The sequence below is a fragment of the Panthera pardus genome, unplaced genomic scaffold, assembly GCF_024362965.1.
Source record: "Panthera pardus isolate Hobbes unplaced genomic scaffold, ASM2436296v1 HiC_scaffold_17, whole genome shotgun sequence".
Classification (NCBI taxonomy): domain Eukaryota; kingdom Metazoa; phylum Chordata; class Mammalia; order Carnivora; family Felidae; genus Panthera; species Panthera pardus.
The window spans coordinates 8,786,724-8,811,013 of record NW_026526732.1 but is presented as its reverse complement, the minus strand read 5'-3'; the positions used below and the strand labels follow the sequence as shown (position 1 = coordinate 8,811,013).

The window sequence follows — 24,290 nt, the reverse complement described above, 5'->3', positions numbered from 1 at the left end:
TGTTCCCAAACTTGTCGGCTCTTAACTGATGTAAAAACAAGACTCGAAACACTAAGTACTGGCCACCAGAATGCATTGCTTTGAAAAAAGTGAACAGTCAGAGCGTTTCTTGAGATCGGCATTTAGCAAGAGGATTTCTAGGCATTGATGTCACGAGAAGGAAAGAGTGGAGACTGGGGTGAGCAGTGGGGTTTACCTGGCGGGGCAAGGCAGCCATGAAAGAGAAATTACAATAAAAAGCAGAAGCCAGTTAGTATTTAGCTCTTAGGGGTTTAACCGTAAAGACAAGGAGAGGCTGTCTTTTCAGCCTTAGAGAGGAGAGCTTCCTGGAGGACAGTTAGAAATAGCACCAAATTGCGTTTCCTATGTTTTTACACTGATCTTTAGCTCTCACCGGAGAATATATAGTTTTGGCCTTAAGAACTCAAAATAGGTGAAAAAGGACGTTGTAAAACATCCAAGATTTCTGGCTGGCAGCCCCACAGTGGTATGTTTCCACTTGAAGTTCTCGAGACCTCTCCGTCCGAAATGCGGGGAGGAGCATGTGAGTGGAGTGTCGATACCCATGGGGGAAATACGTTCCTCCTCGAATGCATTAGCGAACATGGAGGTTTCGAGCACAGCTGCCAGACTTTGGACTGACTTGACGTACTCAATGGTTAAGTCTGAGGGGTGTACTGTTTAATAATTTCTGTGTCATGTCCTCTTTAAGAAAAGGAAGTGCCAAACAAGCCCTTGCGCGTGCGTGTCCGATCCTCAGACGACCGGCTCTCCGTTGCGTGGAAGGCACCACGCCTGTCGGGAGCCAAGAGTCCACGCAGATCACGGGGTTTTCTTCTGGGCTACGGGGAAAGTGGCCGGAAGATGAATTATGTTCCGCTGACAAGAGATGAGCGAACACACGAAATTAAAAAGCTGGGTGAGTTTCATGGTAACTGATGTTTTGATGACCGATGCAATCTTGTCAATGTTTAGAAGCTCGTTCATGACAGAAAGGTACATGGTAGGCATAGCGTTCATTTTCCAGGTATTGCGATTCTTCCGAACTGAACTCTGCAAGGTCTGCCCTCCGTGCCTCTGCCCTTTCAGCCTTCCATTAGGGGCAGGACAAGGCCTCCCCTCCAGGTGCCCATCAGTTCCTTGAGTTGGGCCATTTTTCTGGACGTGAGAGGGAAGCTAAGGTTTTCTCATCTTGTCTCTGTTTCCACCATTTTGTCCTTTTTTTTTTTTTTTGTAATGTTTTATTTATTTTTGAAAGACAGTGCAGGTGGGGGAGGAGCGGCAAGAGGGGGACAAAGGATCCAAAGTGGGCTCTACACTGTCACCCAGAGCCCGATGCACAGCTCAAACTCACGGTCTGCGGGATTATGACCTGAGTTGGACGCTGAACTGACTGAGCCACCCAGGTGCCCCACCGTTATGTTCTTTTAAGCTTTGTCCTAGATCCGAGGACACTGGAACTTGGGTGCTTTCAAGATGAAATGTGGTGGCTGCTGATGAAGGCTGCATATCAGGCCTGCCTTCCTCCTTCTCTGCAAACCTTTATTGTGGGAAGGAAGCCTTGGCCACGGAACGTGGATGGGAGGGAACGTCTGCTGTAACGTGGAGAGATTATATGTGCATTGTTCTTGCTTGGGTGGAGGCCTGACCTTTGCTGCCTTTACTCACTGACAGGCCCGGACAGTGGCACAGGCCATGGTTTTAGAGAGGCAATGCTACAAACTCCTGCCTTTCTCCCCCTTTCCTCACGCCCCCTTATTTACCTGATGAGTCTGGTGGTCGGCGTTGGGTAAGCGTGGGTTGCCCTTTGTGTGTCCTCCACTTGGGGGGAAGCCAGGCTCTAGAGAGCACATGGTCTGCTCAGCTCCTCTAGGCCTAAGTCATGTAGAGCCCAGGGCTGCTGGGCAGGATGGCCCGTGTGATTCTAGGGTTCATTCCAGAATACTTACCCCATGTTCTCTCACATTTGCACCAGCAATAAGTATATTGGCCCCCCACTACTTATTCTCAGTCATTTCCTAATTGGGTCAGTACTCGGGCCAGAAAGGGGGTGTGATTTATTGGGCCCTCCCACAAGACTCCTGTGAGACCTGGTGGTCTCTTCACTTGCATGCCAGGCTTCGCTCAGCTTCCAGCACCCGCGAGATGGGCTGGAGGTGGGAGGGAGGGTGGACTCCAGGCAAAGGAGCCCACGAAGACACGGAGCTGTGTGCCGTAAGCAGTGTCCCTGGTGAGAAGGCAGTGGTGCCCGTGGCTCCTACTCAAGTCTTCTGTCAGACACGACAAGGGACAGGCAAGTAGTGGGAAGTGAGTCTGGTGAGACAAGACAGAGGAGTGGAAGAAGGAAGGGAGAAGAGAGCCCAGAGGGAGGGTGCCAGGCTCACAGGAGCGATGAACAGCGGTCAGGGGCTCAGTGGCGGTGGAGGAAACAAGTCAGCCTCCTGCTGGCCCCAGGCGCCTCAGGTGCTCCGAGAAGACAATCCACTCTGCTCGGTGACCACATATTGTGGAGTCTGGACAGGCAGCTCTGAGTTCCTCAAGGCTCTCAAAGCCTGGCCCCCTGGGCTGCACGGCGGGCACTGATCGGGGCAGATTTGATCCGTGTGGAGACACCGGTGGAAGGCCAGGCTGGATTCCCCTTCTGCAATAGCCCTGAAGTCACCGTCCTGCTCACTGCTCTCTGTTCAGCCACCTGCTGAAGACTCTTGGAAGAGCCTGGTGGGTGTTCTGTCAGGCATAGCATCCAAACCATCTCGAAATACAGACTCCAGACCTCCCCAACAAAAATGACCAGCCACCCCTCTGCTCCCGTGCCACTGGCCACCACACGGGGTCACAGAAGGAGATGGACAAGTCTGAGCCGTGGGTGCTTAGTGAGGCTTCAGTATGAGCAGCGAGGCCTGGAGCTAGAGGCCCAATCACTCTTTGGTCGTCCATTCTTGAGCCTACCTCTTGCCCTGAATAGTTGCACTTCATGGTGAAATGGCTGTTTTGGTGACACGGGCCAAATTCTACCCAGAGTATCAGCAGAAGAGTGGAGTCTCTGTTTTTATGTTCCTGAGACTGCAGGGGGCCTTTTTTAAGTGGGCACTTTTCACTGTGCTGAGCCTCTCACAGACACCACGCAGTAAGACGTCGGACAGTGTGAACAAGCGTCTCATCTGACTGGTTCTGCTGCCTCTTGACTTGCTCAGTCATGACCCCTGGCTCACCTGGGGGCAGAAGAAGGATTTGTTTGCTGCTTCAGCTTGAACAAATGTGGGACCTGAGGTCAAGGATGGCTCCGGCCTCAGCCTGATGAGCAGTGTGGACCTCCTGTGCCTCAGCTACACTGTGTTAGCTTTTGAATTTTCACCAAACAAAAATGTGTTGGACTTGCCGTCGTGAATGATCCCAGAGGCTGCCATGAGGAAGAAGAGGTCTCCCTGGACGCTAGCTCCAGCACGGTTGGGAGGATGCCGTGAATTCCCGGGGAGATGTCGCAGCGGGCCTGTTGTGTTAGGAGATGCCTGTGTTCTCATTTTTACCAGAATTAGGATTCTAATTCTGTTCATAAGCCAGATGCCATGAAAAGCGTGGTGCCTGCAGAGCATGGCCACACATGAAGGAAACTTGCGGAAAGGTGGGCCTGAGGTCCTGTCAGCAAAAATCCTGCCTTCCGAGTCATTTACGAAACACCTTACTGGGCATCTTCTGTGTCAGGACCCATGGGGTTCTGGGGCCCCAACAGTCCCTGGCAGGGACAGACAACGGACAGAGTGTCGTGCAAGTGGAGGCAAAGGTGCGGGCACAGGAGGTGGGAAGTGCTGTGGTGGGCACCAGGGGCTCAGGGGCCAAGTCCCCTCCAGGGAGGCACAGTGGCCCCGGGCTAAGGAGGCGAGAGAACAGAGCAAACACCAGAGCTCACGTGTGAGTGGGGCAGTAATGAAGGAGCGTGTGAGTTTGGGCTCCCTCAGGAAGTGAGGACAGACAAGTCCGAAGTCCAGACACCTGCGTTTCTGGTGAGTCACATGCCTGAGGTCAGGCTCTGTGGCTCTGAAGAGGGGCGGGGGTGCCTGGGGTCCCAGGGGGCACTGGGCTGGTGATGGTGGGATCAGTTTGGAAATGTTATTCCCAGACTATCAATGATCGGGCACAGAATGGAGTGTGTTGTGATACCAGTGAGGCTTCATTGCTTCTGTGAAGAACGAGTTGGTTGCTCCGTAGCCGGTGCTTGGCTCTGGGCCCTGCTCCCTCCTCACCCAGAGGAGTAAAACTTGGGTGTTGGACTGACCACCTAGTCCATGACCTTGGGTGGGTCACCTTGTCCCCCTGATCCTGGTTCTTCATCTGTGAAAAGGAGACTGTGAGAGTAGCTTCCTCATGGAACTTTTGTCAGGACTAAATGAGTAACTGATGGGACATGTCCAGCATGGCAGAGACAGACCCAGACATGTGAGCTGTCCCGGTTTACTCTTCCTTCATGATAATCTTGGGCCAAGTTTAGTGTGGAGAGCTTGCAAATCAAGAATCTGGGCATTAAAAACAGTCTCGGAACTTTAAGAAGTACATCGCAAATATGTAAAAACGTCAATTGTGGGAAGTTACTCATTTCTTGGTGGCTCTTGATAAATGATGGGTCACATTTTTTATGTTTATTTATACGTGTTCCCGGGTTGTGAGGTTGGATGGCACAATTTTTCTTTGTTGACCTTGGGCTGCTTCCTTTGTCAATAGCACCAAGAAATTGATCCCCTGAAGGGGCTTCTCTCTGGAAGCTTAGTTTGATGCTCTATGAATGCGAGGGTTACAAACTTGATTCTTCCCTTTTAATAAACATATATTTCAAAATTCTGTGGTAGAGTAAGATGTCAGAGCCTTAGCCTCAATAATAATTTATTATCCCAGCATGAGTTTTACCTGCTCTCTCTCTCTCTCTGTAAGTATGTATGTATATGTATATATGTGTGTATATATACATATATATATTTGTATATACATATATATGTGTATATATATGTGTGTGTGTATATATACATATATATATATATATATAGAGAGAGAGAGAGAAGAAGAAGAAGAAGAAGAAGAAGAAGAAGAAGAAGAAGAAGGAGGAGAAGGGGAGGGAGAGTGGGGGTGCTCAAAGATTGTCAAACATTGTCCCCTTTCCCTGAAATGTGATTAGTCTACAGCAGTTTAGTTTACATAAGTAGGTTTCTCCACGTGAGGTTTTTGAACACTGGTCTCCTTTTATGTTTAACTGACATATTGTTTGTAAAAACAAAACGTTTGTTCTCCCCTTGCTGTGAAACTTTGCAATCCCTGAAAGCAGACCTCTAGTGTTACAGGTTTCTGTTAGGATCTCAGTGTCCCTTCTGCTAATTTGCTTAGGTATTACCTGATAAGATTGTTGTCTGCACTAGAAATATATCAAATTGCCTCATTTTTACTCTTGGGCTGATCAAGGCTGCTACAGGAAGCTTGGTCGGAAGAGCCTGGAGTTAGGCATTAGCAACTCTGGTTTTGGAGACAACTTTGAGTCCTTCTTAGGGGCGTGGCTTTGGGCAAGTCAACCAATTTTTTTCATGGCTTTATGTCCTTATTTATAAAACAAGAAGGTCACATTGGAAGACTGAATGAAGACTTCATCTGGGTCCCAGACTCTATGGTTCCAAGGTGCTTGAGAGTTACAAGTTTTATTTCATCATTGTATTTTTTCCCAAATAAAGTTTTCAAGTTTAGATTCAGTTGGATGCTAGTGGACCCAATGTCCAATTAGGGGAGTGGGGTGGCGGGACCTAACTTAAAGAACAATCCAGAAATAAAGGGTATGTTTAAACTCTTACACTTGCTCTTAATAAATCTTTGGAGACTCAAGTCTGAGGATGTTGGTTTCTAAGGGCCCAGCATGCTCTCTGGACTGCTAATCGGATACACTCACTGTTTTTGTCTTGCTTCCTTCTTTTCGATGACAGAAACAGAGTGACCCCTCTTTCTATTTTGGAGGTAAAAAAGAAATTGAGGGATTTCTGTGGGTAAAATATACTATTCTTTTCTTTTTTAAACATTGCTCATCTTTCTTCAATTTTGGTGAGATAGAAACCTACTTCTCAAGAATTATAGGTAACCGTCACTCCCACATTTTCTAACATAATAGTGTTCTTCTTGAGCCTAGTTCTTACAGTTCTTGGTCTCATCTTTAATTGTCTAGAAGAAATTGGAATGCCCCCAGAAAGCCAAGATTGGTGGTAGGGGTGGGAGACGCAGACAATGAGGGTGTGCGTTCCGGAAAGCCAAGTGCAGAGCCTCATCCCTTGCCGGTTGGTCCACAGCCTCGGAGTCGGTGTATGTGGTCTCCCTGCAGTCCATGAACTCACAGGGGCAGAGTCAGCCTGTCTACAGGGCTGCCCTAACGAAACGGAAGATTTCAGGTATGTTTCCAAGGACACACCTGCTCAAGTCATGGTCTGTGTGAATGAGGTCTTGTTTCCAAATGATGCTGGCTAAGTGACAAATTAACTGGGTGTCATTCAGTAGGAAGGAAACAACAGGGCTGGCTCGGCCACATTTCAGACAGAAGTGTATTTCTTTTATACTCAGAGCCCACAGAGTTCTTCCAATGAAGCATATTTCTTTGTGTATTTTGAATGGCTTCTCTGTGCGGCAAATTTGCCGTGATAGAAGCAGCCAATCGTTTGTTCCACTTAAGGATCCAGTCTGATCTAACATCGGTGGCCCTTGGGGTCAGACTGTGAACAGAGAGGAGTAGGAGTAGGTGTGGAGGGGGCGGTGTGCAAGATCTGTACTCATGCTTCATTTCAGCTAAAACCACCGAAACACAGCATTGAGAAGAGGAAGAAAAGGTAGTAGAGGCTATCTCATAGCCTGATCATTGGTCATTTACCAACAGAGGCTTTTTTCCTACGTCCATTCACAGGTGGTTTTTAATATTACTCACATACTAAGAAATTACACATACCTATTCTGGATCCTGTGCCTTAACTTAAAGAGGCAAACCTATAGCATGATTATTTTCATGAATTCACAATTTATTTGTGATTTCAATAGTATATTGTGGAATAGACATTCTATTACTATGTATAATACAGTAATAGAATATACTATGTATAATATATGTATTATAATTTTATATCTGTGATGATTATGATTGCTTACACTGTGTAACAGAAGCCTCAAATACACGATGTGGCACTTTTATTTTTCATTATTTGTTGCTATAGAAGAAGTGTCTCCATTGCTTTTCTAACAGGCTAATTATTTCCACCTTCCCCTATTTGTAGCATAAGCCACATCCTTTTGAAACACCATCCCTTAAAGGTGAAAAGAAAAAACAAAATAAACAAAACCCCAAGAGACTAAAAAGCAAAATTGAAACCTCTTGATCTTCATTTATGGTAGAGATTGAACAGAACTTCATGAAGAACAGGCTTCGTGACTATAATGTATTCCACTGGAAATCTGCAACTGAAATCTATTTTATGTCTGAGTGTAGCTCTTAATCTGTCTTGAAACCACATTTTCTAAAATGCGAGGACATGGAACCCAGTGTGATTTGTGCAGTTGTTTGAGCCAGAATTTTGTTTCATGCCATGATCGCCAAGGAAATGCTCTGGCTTGACCTTTTCTCCTCCAAAACTTTTGCTTCCTGTAAAGATTGTGTGATTTCCCAGAAACTTACAGTATGTGTTAAGAAAACACTGAGTTGCTTGGAGAATTGTGGACCAGGGCAAAGCATCCCTTTTGTACTGTGCTATATGTCAGCTGGATTGGGCAGCTTTTCAAGTGAACTGCCCATTTCTTAGACTGTGTGTGAGAAGGACAAGAGTGGAGATTTTAGTTTATCTACATTAAGCATAAACAATTTAAAAATTGTACAGCGTGATTAATGAACCCTGGGGGGCCAGAGGAACTCGGGGCAGAGCCTGTTGTAGAGACAGCCTCTAAGGTTGCCCCTTGTCATTCCAGAAGAGGATGACCTGGATGTGCCTGAAGACATCAACGTCCGGGTCATGTCATCCCAATCTGTGCTTGTAGCCTGGGTGGATCCTGTTTTGGAAAAACAGAAGAAAGTTGTTGCATCAAGGTACTTTTCCTTATTTCTTTGCCTTTAGGTATGAGAGATGTGGTTTTTCTGGTGCTCAAAAGACCTGTGTTTATTTGAATGACTGTATCTTCTGACATACATGGATGATGGCCTCTTCCCATAGCTGAATGATCAACTATTCTCTGGCAGTCCAGCTAGTCTCGAGTGTGGTCACACACTTCCCACAGATCAGATGCTATCATGGCCTCGTGTGTAATGCACACAGGAGGACCTCGCCTCTCACTTGCTCAGAGTTTTATCTTGTGTCTGGAAATTCCCTCGATTCCATCTCTTCCTTTGCCCCATTTGTGTTTTGCTTTGTCTCCTTACGATCTAGTTGTGCAGAGGATGTGGGCCCATCTTAGAAGGAGTCTTCCCGTCCCTCCCATTACCCAGGAAAGGTTGGCAGGAGCAAGGATTTTTACACAGAGAGGTGGACATTTGTCAAATGCCTTGCACACTGTAGTTCTTCTTTAGACATTCTTCAGACACTGAATTTCTTAATGTCCAGCTCATTTGTGTATAGCAAAAGACAACTGTTTTGTCTCTTAAGCCACGATGTTATGCTCTTCAGATTTTTATACTGATTTGCAATAGCAGTAGAAGAAAAACCAATCATAAGGTTAAAATAATTTCTATGTTAAAAAAAGCCACTGGTGAACAGCATTTCATGTTACTGGTAGATTAATATAGCCATCAAAATTTTATGTGTTAAATGACTGAATAATTAATATTACCAAGAGAAAGCCAAAGATTTGGTAGCCACCAGGGCACTGTGTATTAATTTTTGAACCTATCTACGACCAGGAAGAGTGAATGTCCTTTTAAAAAAATGAATGGAATTGAATGCTGAGATTATATACATATAATATATGTGTGTGTGTATATATGTGTATATATATATATATATATATATATATATATATATATACATTATTTGTATTAGATATAGTTTCTGTCACTGTTAGTGAAAGAAAGAAAGAGAAAGAAAGAAAGAAAGAAAGAAAGAAAGAAAGAAAGAAAGAAAGAAAAGAAAGAAGAAAGAAGAGGAAGGAAGGAAGAAAGAAAGAAAGAAAGAAAGAAAGAAAGAAAGAAAGAAAGAAAAAGAAAGAAATCTGCTTCTTTTGAAGGACCTCAGAAGGGTCTAGTGATTCTCTCCTTAGCCATTTGGCCTCTCCCAATACAAAGTGTTCCTGATTACCACTGGACTTTGATTTCTAACATCTTGATGAAAACAAAAGAGGGCTTCAGTTTTCTTAGCAGGACTCTTATATTAATTGGTGGGCTGTGTCTGAAACTGAAGTCTTCACTTATTAAATATAATGAATGGCCCCTTTTTAATGTTTCACATGCTTTCTACCGCAAAGTGGCTGCAAAGAAAATTTCTTGAAAAAGGAAGAAACTAAGTGGCATTTGCAACTCTCAGAATGTTGAGGATGCCTTCTGCCTGACATTGTTACACCCTGTTTGCCCACACCATTTCTCTCTGTGATAATCACACAGTAGAGCTCCTTTTATAAGCTCCTCTATCCTGCTGTGTTTATTACATAGTTTTGCTCCTTCTCATAATGATAAGTCTACTCAAAACCACACGTTGTCTTTCCTCCTGAAACTATAGATAACTGCTTTGGCATGAAATGGATCTTCTTGTCTTTCTTTTCTGGAGAACCAAGATACCTTGGGCTGTTCCAGTTTTTAAAAAAAAAATTTTTTTAACGTTTATTTATTTTTGAGACAGAGACAGAGCATGAATGAGGGAGGGGCAGAGAGAGAGGGAGACACAGAATTCGAAGCAGGCTCCAGTCTCTGAGCTGTCAGCACAGAGCCTGACACGGGGCTCGAACCCATGAGCCACAACATCATGACCGGAGCTGAAGTCAGACGCTTAACTGACTGAGCCACCCACGTGCCCCTGTTCCAGTTCTTAATATTGCCCTTTCCACACCACACACACACACACACACACACACACATTCACACTCACACATCTCTCATAAGGCACTTGCCTGGTCAAAGCTGTCCCCCTTCTGTCTCTTCCCTTCTGAATCTCTGCTCGATCTTTTGATCTGTAAGACACTAATCTCCATCTTTCTTGGCCTACTTTAGACACCTTTCCCTGGAACTTAAGAGTAAATTCTCTGACTTAATAACATAGTCAAAACTTTAGATTTTTCTCCTCTTTGATTTCTCTGCTTACCTCCAGAAGTCATTACTTATGGGGAAGGAAAAATAGCAATGAATCTAGCGTTCAGTTGCAGGGAATTGGTCAGATGGGTGTGTGGCTGCCTTGTGTTTTCTTACAGACAGTACACCGTGCGCTATCGAGAAAAGGGGGAATCAGCAAGGTGGGATCACAAGCAGACCTCGAACAGACGCGTGTTGGTTGAGAACCTGATTCCAGACACCATGTATGAATTCGCAGTCCGTATTTCACAGGGTGAAAGAGACGGCAAATGGAGTACATCTGTCTTCCAGAGAACACCAGAATCTGGTCTGTATTTAAAACAGAGAGAGAGAGAGAGAGAGAGAGAGAGAGAGAGAGAGAGAGAGAGAGAGACCAAGAGAGCGCACCAACGGGGGAGGGGCAGAGAGAGAGGGAGACACAGAGTCCAACACAGGCTCTAGGCTCTGAGCTGTCAGCACAGAGCCCGACGCAGGGCTGGAACCCACGAGCCATGAAATCATGACCTGAGCCAAATTTGGATGCTTAACCGACTGAGCCACCCAGACGCCCCAGCAGAGGCAGTTTTTAAAGTAACATTACTCCGAAATCTTGGAAGTGTTTCTATGTACGAATGCAAAGAAGTTCAGGAACTGTTCCCTTGGATCTGTGTTTTATCCTTCACTGGCCATTTGCATTAGCGTGTTAATCTGACATGTGGAGCACATTACATCCTAGGATAGAGAATAATTAGGAATCACCACTTCTGCGTGAATGCTCCTGGGTAATGCCTGGCTCTGGAGGGTAGGAGAGACTCTTCCTTCCTAAGGCTGAGGTTGTGTTTGATCCTGGGGGAAAATTTTGCTCTGTATCAATTATTTTTTAAAACTATGTCTTTAAAAGCTTTATGAGAAAGAAGTTTGAACTGGATTTTAGTCTTCTTTATATATTTCAATATTCAGCAATGAGAGGAATTCTGAAATTCTAAAAGCATTTCCCTAGATAAGTCTAAACTCACTACATAAGTTGGTAGCACTGACATAAATCACTGTATTACACTAAGAGTAATGAGAGTGTAGATTTTTCTCTCGTGTATAATAAAAATTAACACAGTATTGCTTCAGTGAAAAATCTATATGTAGGACCACATGTCATATACTTGTAGAATATCCATAAGGGCATTTTTAAACCTTGGGTCCCTGTTCTTTTGTAGCTCCTACAACAGCTCCTGAAAACTTGAACGTCTGGCCAGTCAATGGCAAATCTACAGCTGTCACTGTCGCTTGGGATGCACTGCCTGAGACCGAAGGGAAAGTGAAAGGTAGGCACCTCATTATTTAAGGTGTAAGGTGCACACCGCAGCAAAGTACTCCAAACAGAGATGTGTCCGTTGACTCTGATGAACACCAGTTCTAATAATAGCAGGATCAGTGGCTGGAAAAGCAATAGGGAACAGCGTACGCTTGTGGGGCGCTAACCCAATGGACAAGGGTATTTCATGCAGGGTTTTCATTGTCAGGAAGGTCCAGGTTGTCGTGAAGATGACTTTCCATCTTCCCTATCCACAGGGAATTTGGTGCTGCTATCAGGAGGGATGTTTTTGATTGTGTGTGTGTGACAGCGTAACCTTTATCCATATAAGCCACACCTTGTGTTTCATGCTAGGGGTCTTTTCATTGTACCAGGAAGATCATGGAACGTAGAAGTGAGTTGGAGCCCTGTGGGACCACAAATGTCTTGAATGAGACCATAAATACTTAATGGGTTTGAAAATCAAGTAATGAAATAAAATTAAAAAATGGATTTTTTCCTATTTTTCAGCCTTTTTAATTATTATTATTTTTTTTTTGGTTGAGGAACAATAAACTATGACCTTAGAAAAAAACACAGAAGATGAAAAGAAAATAGAATAAAATATTCACAACTAGTTAAATTTAAAAAATTGTTGACAGTGTTAAAGAAAGCACAAATCATTTCTTTTTTCTTTCTTTTTTTTTTTTTAAATTTATTTGGAGAGAGAGAGCACGAGCGGGATATGGACAGAGAGAGAGGGAGAGAGAGAGAATCCGAGGCAGGTTCCACACTGTCAGTGCAGAGCCCAATGTAGGGCTCAAACTCACAAACCTAGAGATCATGACCTGAGCTGGAATCAAGAGTCCAACCGCTTAACAGACTGAGCCACCCAGGCATCCCACAAATCACTTCTTTTTAATGTAAAAATATTTAAGAACCTTTCGGAAGTCTGTTTGGAGATATTTTAAAAGGCTATATGGAGATTCCCCCTTGACAGTGCCTGTATAAATGCACCCTAAGGGTACGTTTTATTGTTATTTGATTTTAGAAGACAACTTAAGTCTATGTCCAGAATACTCTGACAAGTTTGTGTAAGCTTAAAGAAATAGAGACAGTTATTGCTAATCTCCTTTGAGGATTTAATTAAAAAACTGAAAAGTTCTCTTGTATACAACTGTAAGTTGTCTTTGCGGACCTGTAAGGTTGTCCGTGGGACAAATAGAAGTTAAGGAAGGTAGATGTGGGGCAGTAGTTTCTAAACTTACTGCTTTCTCACTTTGCAGTTTTTAAAGAATATATTATACTGTTCTTGCTCATTTTTTTTTCCAGTGGAATAAATCAGAAGCAAATGAAGAGAAGAAGGTTGGCCCTTTTAATCATCCTTTTTATGACAGTTTGAGCTTTGGCTGTATTATTGTTGTGATGCTGAAAAGGATTGTGAAAATTGCGTAAATACGTTTTTTGGCTGACTACTTTTGTTAGTTATAAAAAAAAAATGTCAATTGTTCCTCTTTTCATGACTTTATTACCATGCTACTTATTTGTTTTCTTTCCCTCTCCCACATCTTAGTTTATATTTATAGCTCTTTGGCAAATGAAGCTCCCTCGTAGTCAATGAAATATTTTCAGAAATAATAATAGCTACCGAGTTTTTGTGTCCAAAAGAACTCATGTATCTTAACCCTGTTAGGTGGTTTTAATAAAGGTGTGGTGGTGGGACTGAAAATTCATAATTACACTGGGGAATTTATATGTATGAGAAATAGAAAACATAATAGAAGAATATACTTCGACATGGTTACATTTTTTCCAGATGAATTGAATTCATAAAAAAAATCTGTATGACGATATTTTATAGCAGTGGGTTCTTTTAGTTCTTACTTGTGACCACCACAAATGACTAGTTTGCTCATTTTCAAAGAGAAAAGAATGTTTGGGTGTTTTTTTTTGTTTTTTTTTTTTTTCTGGACAAATGCTACAAAAGTATTTTCGGTTGAAGTTTTTTAATTAACATACTTTTTAAAGATTAGATCTCAGGGAAAAGAAAAGGTCTTCTGTGCTCCTCTACGTAGAATGTAGATAGTATGACAGTCGCTTAGCTTTTCTGTGATTCCAATTATTTTTTGTGGTTAGTGCATCCTCCCATTAATGTGATGAGTTCACTGGGAGGAAAACAGACCTGACAGTTTTTAGTTGAGGGTGGAAATTCTGCTTTAAAACATGGCTTCTTTACGTTATAGTATTTCCACATAAGCATAGAGATATATTAGTTCCTTGGACTGAATTTGCTCTGATTTTCAAAGTTTAAGGACATTACATGTTTGTACGTGTCTATAAATATCACTGATTCAAGATGGAAACATTAGACATCACATAAATCTATGAACTAGCAACTTTTCCCCATAGTATTAAATACTGCGAAATGCCCTTATATTGAGTTAAGACTGTAATTCCTACAAAGGAATTCTGCTCCAAGTATAGAATTTATCTGGCCTAAGACGCAAATAAAAATAGCTCAAACGAACACACTGAGGCTGTTAAAGGTGGGAGCAGTTGAGACTCAGTTCCTACAGTTGTCATTTCTCCCATGGCTGCTTCTACTCAGGGTATATTAATGTGACATAGTAAGTTAGCAAAAAGCACAATGAAGAAAAAGTCCCATCGCAGCGTAAATAGTTTGGGTAAGTTGTACGAAGACTGGCCTCCTGGGTTCCATGTGTTTAATTTGCTAAAAATGGAAAATTGCCTGCTGAACCCTCCATGACCCTGTCTGGTAGCCCGAATGAACGCTAGTTCACCTTCCACTGTCTTTATGCTCCAGCTGCTGACTCGGCGTGCATTGCTGGAGTATTAATTTTAGTAATGCACGTTCTAATTCATCCTGCCCATACAGTCTGTCTGCTGGACACAGGACTGTTTTCAGTTTCCTCCTTCCAACCGTCTGCCAAATCATTTCAGAATACATTCTTTCATACGCCCCGGCTCTCAAACCATTTGGAGCAAAGTCCCTCACCTATCCTGGAGAGACTACTTCTGCCCTAGTGGATGGTCTGCAGCCTGGGGAACGCTATCTTTTCAAAATCCGGGCCGCAAACAGGAGAGGACTGGGGCCTCACTCCAAAGCCTTCATTGTCGCTATGCCAACAAGTAAGCACTGTGTGTCTGTGCCTCTCTCTCTCTTCATTACTGCTAACTGTGGTGTGTTACTTTGAATCATGCCCTTGGGTTTAGTGCTGCTCTGTTGATGATTTGGGGGGCTAAATTTGCCTATTGATTTCTCAAATGTCTTTGTTGTTCCTTTAGAAATTAGTCTCCCCAGAGACTAAAATATTATTGATTGCTAGTAACATGAATTGCTATTACAATATTACAATAACACGAACGTATTAATTATGTGATTAACCTCATATCACTGTATAATTTAGGGCTTGTGATGACAGGGGAAGAACACTTTTGCAGGTGTGATGTGACATTTTTATGTGTTAGCTCTCCTCAATTTCTAAATAGCACTGAAAATTTTTAGTTTATGTTCCATTATTTTGGAGTGCAGCTTTAGTGGGAAGAATTTTAAGTACCTTGTGTGTCTGACCACTCTGAAAATTAATAAAATCCAAAATTGGAGTGAGGCATTTTTGGACTGTATTTTCTTTTCTGTTTCCCCGTATTGACACCCGATATCGGTAGCTGTCTCCTTCACTGTGTGATGTCAGGATGGCTCCACAGTGTATACTGTAATATTCAACCATTCTGTGCTGGAAAAAGTGAAATGGATGAGGTTTGCTCCCTCCGGGTCCTCCATTGCCATATGAATTCTCCTTCTCTCCCCGCATCCCTTCCTACATTCAACCCTGCTCTCAAGAAAGGGTAAATTGTAGGGTACATGTCATATAATGTTTTGCCTACACGAGGAGCCTTTTTAGTTTAGGCCTTATTTTGAGATTGCAAACATATCTATTATTAAAGGGATTTTAAGTAAGAAGGAGGAAGCAAGTACCCGCATGTTAGGGGCGGGGAATAGGGAACACTTTGTAATGTCTCAAAAATTACAAATTTGTTGCTCACCCTCCCCCTGCACATCACACACAGCACATCCCCATTTGGTCTTGAGTGTAGATCATTCAACATTTTGTACCAAGCTTATGTGTATTTCTTGCCTACATCGCTAAGAGTGGCTGTAATACATCTGTAATATCCTGACAGTTATGTTAAGAAAATCCTACATAAGATTTTGCATTGCCAAAATCAATGGATTACTTGAAAGTACTCCTTTCAAAATGCCTGCAATAATAAGCTGTGACATAACTTGATTCAATTTCTAGAAATGTAATACAATTTGCTAGGACTACTATGTCTTTACTTAAAACAAAAGAGGTGTTTAGGAGAGATTGCCATAATGTGGAAAATGTGTCCAATGTCTAAAGAATGAGAAATTATAATGACTAATTATAAATGCCTTCACACGGCCATGTTAAATACTCACCGCATGTGGCACAGCTTTCAAATCTTTTTTGACGGCAAAATCTTTGAAATCTATTATAGCTGGTTCTGGCGTGTCCGATGTGCAGAAAACCCACGCAGAGGATAACTGGAAGCCTGAAAAGCCAGAGATGTCTCCCAAAGCTCCCACTTCCTCAAAACACACTCATTTGCCTGTTTCTCCCCGAGGCAGAAATGTCAAGAACCCTCTTCTTGACTTGAAGAACAAAATATTGGCTAACGGTGGGGTGCCCAGGAAACCCCAGGTTCACTCCAAGAAGACTGAAGTTTTAGATCTTCAGTCGACAGAAATCACCGGCGAGGAGGAGCTGGATTCTCGGGGAGACCCACCAACCGCGTCCTCAGAGACTCAAGACCAGAAGCCACAGCAGAGGCCACCTAGTAGATCTGTCCCCCCAGCCCTTGCTCCTGGAAGGACTCCAGCCAGAGCTCACACACTAGCGCTGCCCCGAAAGGAAAGTGTAGACAAGGCTCCCTACCCTCGTCCAGGGGCCTCCCCTTCCACGCCAGCCTCGTCTGCACCCCACACGCCCACTGAGGGCAGCCCTCACCGCCCTTCAGGGGGGCCCTTCCCCAAGCTGCCCTCCAGCTCTGCTGACAATGACTCGGTGGGCCAAGAGGAGGAAGAGCCAGCCGCAGGCTCCCCGGCCCCCAAGGACACCGCTTCCCAGCGGCCGCCTCCCAAGAGCCCCACCCACGCTCGGCCAGCCGTGTGGCCCAGCCGCCAGGCCCCCTCCAGCGCCCTGCGGGACAGGAGCCCTGCGCACCACGGCACAAAACCAGCCTTGCCCGCTCGGAGGGCACCCCATTTGGGGGATAGGGAGGAAAATTCAGATGCTTCAGTCCCACCCTCCAAACTTTCTCCTCCCCAGGGAGGGTCATCTCGGGTTTTGCCTCCTGAACCACACCCCGGAGCTCCACTGTCCAGGGGCTGGAAGGCTGGGCACGACACCCCAGGTACCAAGTCCAGTGCGCCATCACAGTCCAAGTCGTCCTCGTCTTCTGGTGTCTCCTCAAGGACACAGGCCTCTGAAGGAGGAGATGCCTCTGATGGTGCTGGTGACAGTGATACAGAAGAGAAAGGCAGGCAGGCTGAGGCCACGGCTCCCACGTCCCGGGCCCGGCTGCCAGCGGGTCCGCCTGTCTCTGGACATTTCAGTTTGTTCAGAAACAAGCCCTTTGCTGCCCACACGAGATATCCGAGCCGGTTTGGCAGCGGCCGAGGACTCCGGCTGCATCCCTCCAGCTCCCCACCGTCCACCGTGTCCCCCCGAGTTCACTCCAGGGTGAATTCTCAGTCAGCTGCTGACCATACGCCCGGCTCGAGTATCCACAGAGACGGCGCGGAGAGTGAAGCAGAAGACGAGAAGCCGCTTCCCGCCACCGTGGTACACGACCACGTGTCCTCCTCCTCCAGGCAGCCTTCCTCCCTGGGTGTGGATCACCTCAGAAGAAGCCCGCAGAGAGGGGTGAGCGCTCAGCGGAAGGAGCCCCTGGCGGAGAACCCCAAGTCCGCGGGCCCTGTGGCAGGTGCCCATCCTCAGGGCAAAGCCCTGCCCCCCAAGGCGCAGGATGTTCAGCAGAGCACAGAAGTGGCTGTGGAGCGCGGCTACCCCAAAGCGCAACTGGCCCCCGCTCGGCGGTCACAGCACCACCCCGGGGCCAGCGTGCCTTCCTCCGAGGTCTCCGTGGCGCAGCCACAGCCCCGTGGTCCCCAGAACAAGGAGATGGGGCGTCTGCCGGCCAACCCCCAGCCCGAGCGTCCCCACCCCGCGGCGCAGGAAAGCGCCTCTTTCTCGGACCCCTACGCGGCCAGAGACAGTCAGTCCCCTCACACGGCCAACTCCCGAGGGGTGCTCCCCACGTCTCCCCACAATCGCAACGAGGATTCCCAGGGCCGATCTGGCGGAACCCCCCACGACGGCGCAGAAGCAGCGGCCCGGGCCAGGGAGGCCACCGCGTCCCTTCCCAAGCACAGCCAGCTGGAGGCTCAGGCAGGAGGCGCGGGCGACAGTCACCTCCGCAGACCCCCGGTCTCCCCGCCAAGGCCCGGCAGCCCCCGCCCCCACCCCCTCGCCCGCCCCAGGGGCCCGGGCCGGTTGGGGACCCAGGCTGTGGGGAAGAAGGACCCAGCCTCCCCGTCCAAACGCCAGCCCCTGCCGTCTAAATCTCAGCAGTCCGTCTCGGCAGAGGAGGACGACGAAGACGCGATGTTTTTTAAAGGAGCAAAGGACAAGGACCCTCTGTCTTCCTCTGTTCTAAAGTGGCCCTCCTCCTCCAGCCCCAGGGGCGGCAAATACGCAGATGGGAACAGCGCTAAGGACAAGACTGAGCCCCTCGTTGTGCCCGCGCCTCCCAGGGTGAGCTCCCCCCAGGACGAGAACGACACTCCAGTGCAGCGTCCTCCCCCTCCAGGCAGCCCCCCGAGAGCCCCACACCTCCCGCCCCGACCCCCCCACCGCAGCCCAGCCACCGCAGGCCCCACCGCCCGGGTGCGATTCACCACCCACGCCCCTCCGGCCTATACTGCCACCACCCCCATGCTCTCCTTGCGCCAGCGCATGATGAACTCCAGGTTCCGGAACCCTCTGGCCCGCCAGCCCGTGAGGTCCCCTACCAGGCCAGGTAATGTGCTTTTAACTGAACATTCTCATTGTGGCTCTCAGTAGCGTTCCTAGCAATTCTTGAGAGGCTTTCATTTTACCTTACTGAGTGTCCACTGTGCCCCCGCACCGTGCTAAGGGCTTTGCAGACAGAACGTGATTTCTTAACCTTGCTTCTTGCCTTGTTTCTCCTGGTTTTCGGATGAGGAAGCTAGGGCTCCGGGATCTGAGTGGTTTGCCTGAGGTCAGACAGCTTCCCATCCCAGACGTGGATTCTGCCCCCCCCCCCAACCCCGCCCCTGCCGTTCCTCTGTCACATGCTGCCTCTTTGAATTCCTGAACATATGCTCTTAATCCGTGAAAATGTGTCACGGTAGTGATGCCAGACTCGGGTTCCTGTGTTGTAGGTTATTTTTAGTCCTTCACCTGCCAGGGTAGATTTAAAGAATCCACAGTAAGGAATTGGGTACCTGTGTAGGCTTGATCTCGTTCTTGTTGATTCTCAACTTAACACACCCTGGGACAGACTCCGATGTGTCTCTTCGACTTTGCAGTCAGTGAATGTTGTTTAAAACTTCCAGGGGAAAAAAAAATGCATGTTAAGGATGATTGTCACACAGAGGAGTAACAGGCAGATGTGTGACTTACACTGAGGGCAGAATGTAGACAGCTATGAATTAGAGTCTGCGTGGACCCCAGGGCAGAATCCTTGCTTGGAATTTGGGCATGATGGAAGATTCTTGAAAGAATGTATTAGTGTTTGTTAGTCTGTGCTATGTATTGTTAGTTTGGCCCACTGTAAAGACATAGAACAATGCACCATGTAGAGGTCAGTTTTCTATTAAAATGGACTATTTTAAGCAATTCTAAGACCTTGATAATAGATGTGAAATCCACATTCCCTGGTGGATAGCAGAATTTCCATAAATATTTAATTTTCATTAACTATTTGAGCAAGAAAAATAAGTCTCTGACCTGCAAATAGTTGTCAGAAAGCCCAAGCACTTTGTGCTGTGGGTGGGGCTGGGCCAGAGCGCTCCCAGCGCGGACCTTGCACTAACTGTAGCTGATCAGAAATGCCCAGAGATGAAGAGGAAGGGCAGGTGCTAAGAGCAGACAGGAGCAACGGAAGGGGCCGCTAACTGAACCTTCTGTTTTCTCTCTGCGCTAACACTTCTCAAGCAGCGCCAAAGACGTGAGCAAGCTTCGAGTCAGCCCCGAGCATTCACACTTGGCGACTGATGAGTGGACCTGATTCAGTTAGAAATAGTTGTTGGGTTTAGTATAATCTGAGAAGAGCAGGACAGCATCTAGTCTATTTTAGAGGTAGTGTTCTCCGTCCTTCCAACTCTCCCTCTGTCTTCCAACTGGCTAAAATAATGCTATAGCCATTACTGTCTTAAGCTTTATCTAGAAAATTTACTTACTCTGGACTGTCACCTTTCCCCAATATTGTCAGAAAACTGTGACTTTACTGTCCTTTTAATAGACATTCATACTGGGTATTTGGAAGTCACAATTTAAAACTGGCATCTAATATGTATAAGCTATTGGTTTAAAATCCTGTTTAGTATTTCTTTTAGAAATGATATGTTACTACTTAGAGTTTGGTATGAAACAAACTTGACAGGAGTGTTGAATTTACCAGATTTTTTGTTTTTGTTTTTGCTGTATTTTTTCTTTCTTTGTTTCTTTCTTCCGTGCCATGTAGGTTATAATGGCAGACCAAATGTAGAAGCAAAAATACTTCCTGGTAGTAATGGAAAGCCAAGTGGACAAAGAATTATCAATGGCCCTCAAGGAACAAAGTGGGTAGGGTAAACTTCTTTACACATACCAGTTATTTTCATGCTGTTGGGAGGAGAAAATGGTGGGCATTTTGCAACAATAAACGAAATGGTCTTTCGTTTTTCTTCTCTAGTTGTAACCACTCAATGTCAGTATACATGCGTGTTGTTTCTTCCAGTGCTCAGAAAGATCTTCATTCCCCTCAATCACTAATGTGCTTTCTTCGCATGGCCAATAAAATAAAAGGGGCCTTTATTTCCTGTTTGCTTTGATGGGTTAGGAAGATCACACAGACATATGTTCCAACTGCATGCTAGTGCTTAGCCTCTCAAATGGGCTTCTTCTGCTTCACCTCTGATAGCTTTATTGTTATTGTTTTTATTACTTGATTAACTAGTATACACATGTTTTCCCTGTAAATTGTCTCAAATCCTTTGCAAACGAAAGCAGGGTAAAAACAAATGAGCAAATCAAAACCTACTGAATCAAACAGGCAGTTTTTAACAGATCACCTTTTGAATTTTCCAATAATTGTTGTTTGACTGAAATTAAAAAATATTATTAGTATTTTATATATGCTTAAGCTTTAATGACTTTCACTTCCTGAGGTTAAGATAAATGCTAGGGATTTCTTGGCAGGTTAGAGGGTAATGGGGAGAACACTTTACAAAGTCCCAGGATTTAAAATGTTTTTCATTTTTCATTATTCATTATGCAATTATTCATAGTTTGACTGGGAATTCCTGGTCAAAACTTCCCCTTTATGACAGTAAGGTGTAAGAAAACATATTGAGAGACTTCATAAAACTTTTAGTCACAGGTAAAAGATACATTTAACCATTTCTCAAAGGAACAGGAATTTGTAAAGGAAGAATGTATATGAAAGCAAAATGTCATCGTAAATGATTTTTGCAAAACTTTTTTTTTAAGTTTATTTATTTACTTTGAGATAGAGAGATAGGGAGGGAGGGAGGGAGAGAATGAACAGGGGAGAGGCAGAGAGAGAGAGACAGACAGACAGAGAGAGACAGAGAATCCCAAGCAGGCTCCAGACTGTCAGCGCAGAGCCTGACGTGGGACTCAGACTCACAAACGTTGAGATCATGACCTGAGCTGAAATCAAGAGCTGGATGCTTAACTGACTGAGCACCCTTCGTTGTAAACAATTTTGCATAGAAATGGTATGGAGTCGAGTTCAAAAGTAGGGTTTATATAAATGAGTTTTAATTACCAAGACAGCACCCAACAAAGTGGCTTCCTCCCGTGGCCTGCTGTGCAGTCATGGTTCTCAGACATCATGGGACTTGTCAGTTAAGGTCTGGGGTAGGGCTAGGTAATTAGCATATTGGACAGTTTCCCAGCTGACGCTGAGGCTGCCGGTCCAGGCCACACTTGGAGAACCACCAGTGTGTATAGCATGAGCTTGTTTCTTAACAGGGATGGTAATAGCTTCCCCTCGCCCCAATTTTATGATTCCTTAGAATATGAAGTTTTTGCATGCATTCTATATTAGGCAATTTAATTACAAATTAATTTGTTTGTTATAGCAACTTCGATGTTTAACATTAACAGCCTGATGGAAACATTTCCTATTTTTAATACACCAGCAATACATGGTCATGGCTGGAAGTTAAAACAATTCAGAAATCTATGAAACAGATATATTTTAGGCTAATAAATACCCCAAACTACACCTCAGAGAAAACCATTACTAACAGTTTGGGGTATGTCCGTCCAGATTATTTTTCCCTGCAGTTTTAAGCTTATATACACACATGGATATATTTTTATTTCTGCAAAATAGGCAGTCCTGTAATCTGAGTCTGTAGCAGTTGATGTCAATATATGTAGCATTGCCAAATCTGTATCATGGGCTGCTAGCATTCCACTGTATGGATATGGATTCCACTGTATGGGCCATAATGTATTTAACCCCTTCCTTCCACTGATGAACACTTAAGTTGTCTCCTGCTTTTCAGCATTACACACAGCATACTAAATGGTAGCAGCATTTTGCACATGTTTTGCGTATTTGAGAAACTTAAAACAATTTACATATTCTATGGGTAAACAATAATGTGACATTTACACTTCATTCTTAAACCTTGCAAATGATGTGGACAAAAGTAATGTTTCCTACTCACATTATGGTCTCCTTCTGTGGAGGCTTCATGCATATGTTTGTGTAGTTGGATTAATGCTCAGTATATTCTTTAATCTGTGTCATGGGTTTAGGTCGTGGATCTCGACCGTGGGTTAGTATTAAATGAAGAGGGAAGGTACCTCCAAGATTCACAAGGAACTCCTCTTCGGATTAAACTGGGAGGAGATGGTCGCACCATTGTGGGTAAGTGACAGTGGTTTTTCGGCCACGAAAATGTTCTGAATTAGCTGTAGAATAACAACCCCCTCCCCATTTGTGATGGGGTCCCTTGGTCCAGTTATGTTTAGCCATGTGGAAAGGAGTGCCCCACAGGGGCAGAACGTAGCTTTTCCCCTGATACAAGTGTAGTTATACCCTTGCTTCAGATCCCAGCCTCCAGAAAAGGTGGTGCTCGACTTTGTTCTTGAAATAGGGCAGCCTAGAGCAACAGGAGGCAGCAAACCATGGCACGAAGACCAAGCCCTGCCTGCTGCCTGCTTTTGTAATGCCTGTGAGGTCAAACGCGTTTTTGCACTTTTAAATGATTGGAAAAAAAATCAAAGAATAGTATTTGTGAAGTGAAAATTATTTGAAATTTACAGAAACACTCCTTTGTGTACTCTCTATGCTTTTTTTTTTTAAAGTTTATTTATTTTGAGAGAGAGAGAGAGAGAGAGAGAGAGAGCGAGTGCTCACAAGTGGAGGAGGGGCAGAGAGAGAGAGAGAGAGAGAGAGAGAGAGAGAGAGAGAGAGAGAATCCCAAGCAGGCTCTATACTGTCAGCACAAAGCCTGATGCGGGGCTCAAACTCACTGACCTTGAGATCATGACCTGAGCCGAGATCAAGAGTCAGATGCTTAACCAACTGAACCACCCAGGCGCCCCAAAGTTTCATGGCAGAGTTGAGTAGCTGCAACATAAAGCTTAAAATATCTAGCCCTCCTTCTTCTCTGGCCCTTTGAAGAGTGAGTTTGCCAACCCTGGTACAATGTAACACTTTTCCTCCCGAGGCTTAGGAATCGGGAGGAGGAAAGAATTACTTTCCTTACCAGAGACTAAGAGTTGTTTCAAGGTAATCGGGCATATCGATGGAGTATTTACATATTTATATAAGGTAATACAGAGTAATGGGCAATATAATAAGCCCAGAAATCTCTGGATAATGGCAGACATTGCTACCTCTGTTAATATTCTTTTATTCCTTCCTTTGCTTTTTACTGTTTAAAATACACAAATACGTAAGTTTGAGAAGACACTCTGCGTTTATTTTTTACTTCCTCTGGATTATTTCATCTTGTTGCACGGCTTTGGTTCGGTTTTGTTTCAGATCTGGGAGGGACGCCTGTGGTGAGCCCTGATGGCCTTCCCCTCTTCGGGCAGGGGCGGCATGGCAAACCTCTGGCCAGTGCCCAGGATAAACCCATTCTGAGTCTTGGAGGGAAGCCCCTGGTTGGCTTGGAGGTTGTGAAAACAACCACCCGTGCCCCCACCACAACCACACCGCCCACCACGACAACCCCAAGACCCACGACCACCACCACCCGCCGCACGACCACCACCACACGTCCAACGACCACGATTCGAACCACTACGCAGACAACCACCACCCCTGAACCCACCACCCCTGTTCCCACCTGTCCCCCTGGGACCCTGGAGCGGCACGATGAAGATGGCAACCTCATAATGGGCTCCAGCGGGGTCCCAGAGTGCCACCCCGAAGAAG

The 24,290-nt window shown here is 45.2% G+C and overlaps 1 protein-coding gene across 1 annotated transcript in view; it reads left to right on the top strand.

The window, feature by feature from the left end:
• Positions 1 to 24,290, top strand: part of FNDC1 (fibronectin type III domain containing 1) — a 105,627-nt gene that overhangs the window by 44,291 nt on the left and 37,046 nt on the right. The window contains exons 5-14 of the mRNA XM_019412698.2: positions 713 to 919; positions 6,312 to 6,410; positions 7,966 to 8,083; positions 10,387 to 10,574; positions 11,458 to 11,565; positions 14,496 to 14,684; positions 16,077 to 18,659; positions 20,349 to 20,449; positions 22,661 to 22,772; positions 23,895 to 24,290. Of these exons, the coding sequence (XP_019268243.2) occupies positions 713 to 919; positions 6,312 to 6,410; positions 7,966 to 8,083; positions 10,387 to 10,574; positions 11,458 to 11,565; positions 14,496 to 14,684; positions 16,077 to 18,659; positions 20,349 to 20,449; positions 22,661 to 22,772; positions 23,895 to 24,290 (4,101 nt within the window). The remainder of the gene's footprint in view (positions 1 to 712; positions 920 to 6,311; positions 6,411 to 7,965; positions 8,084 to 10,386; positions 10,575 to 11,457; positions 11,566 to 14,495; positions 14,685 to 16,076; positions 18,660 to 20,348; positions 20,450 to 22,660; positions 22,773 to 23,894) is intronic.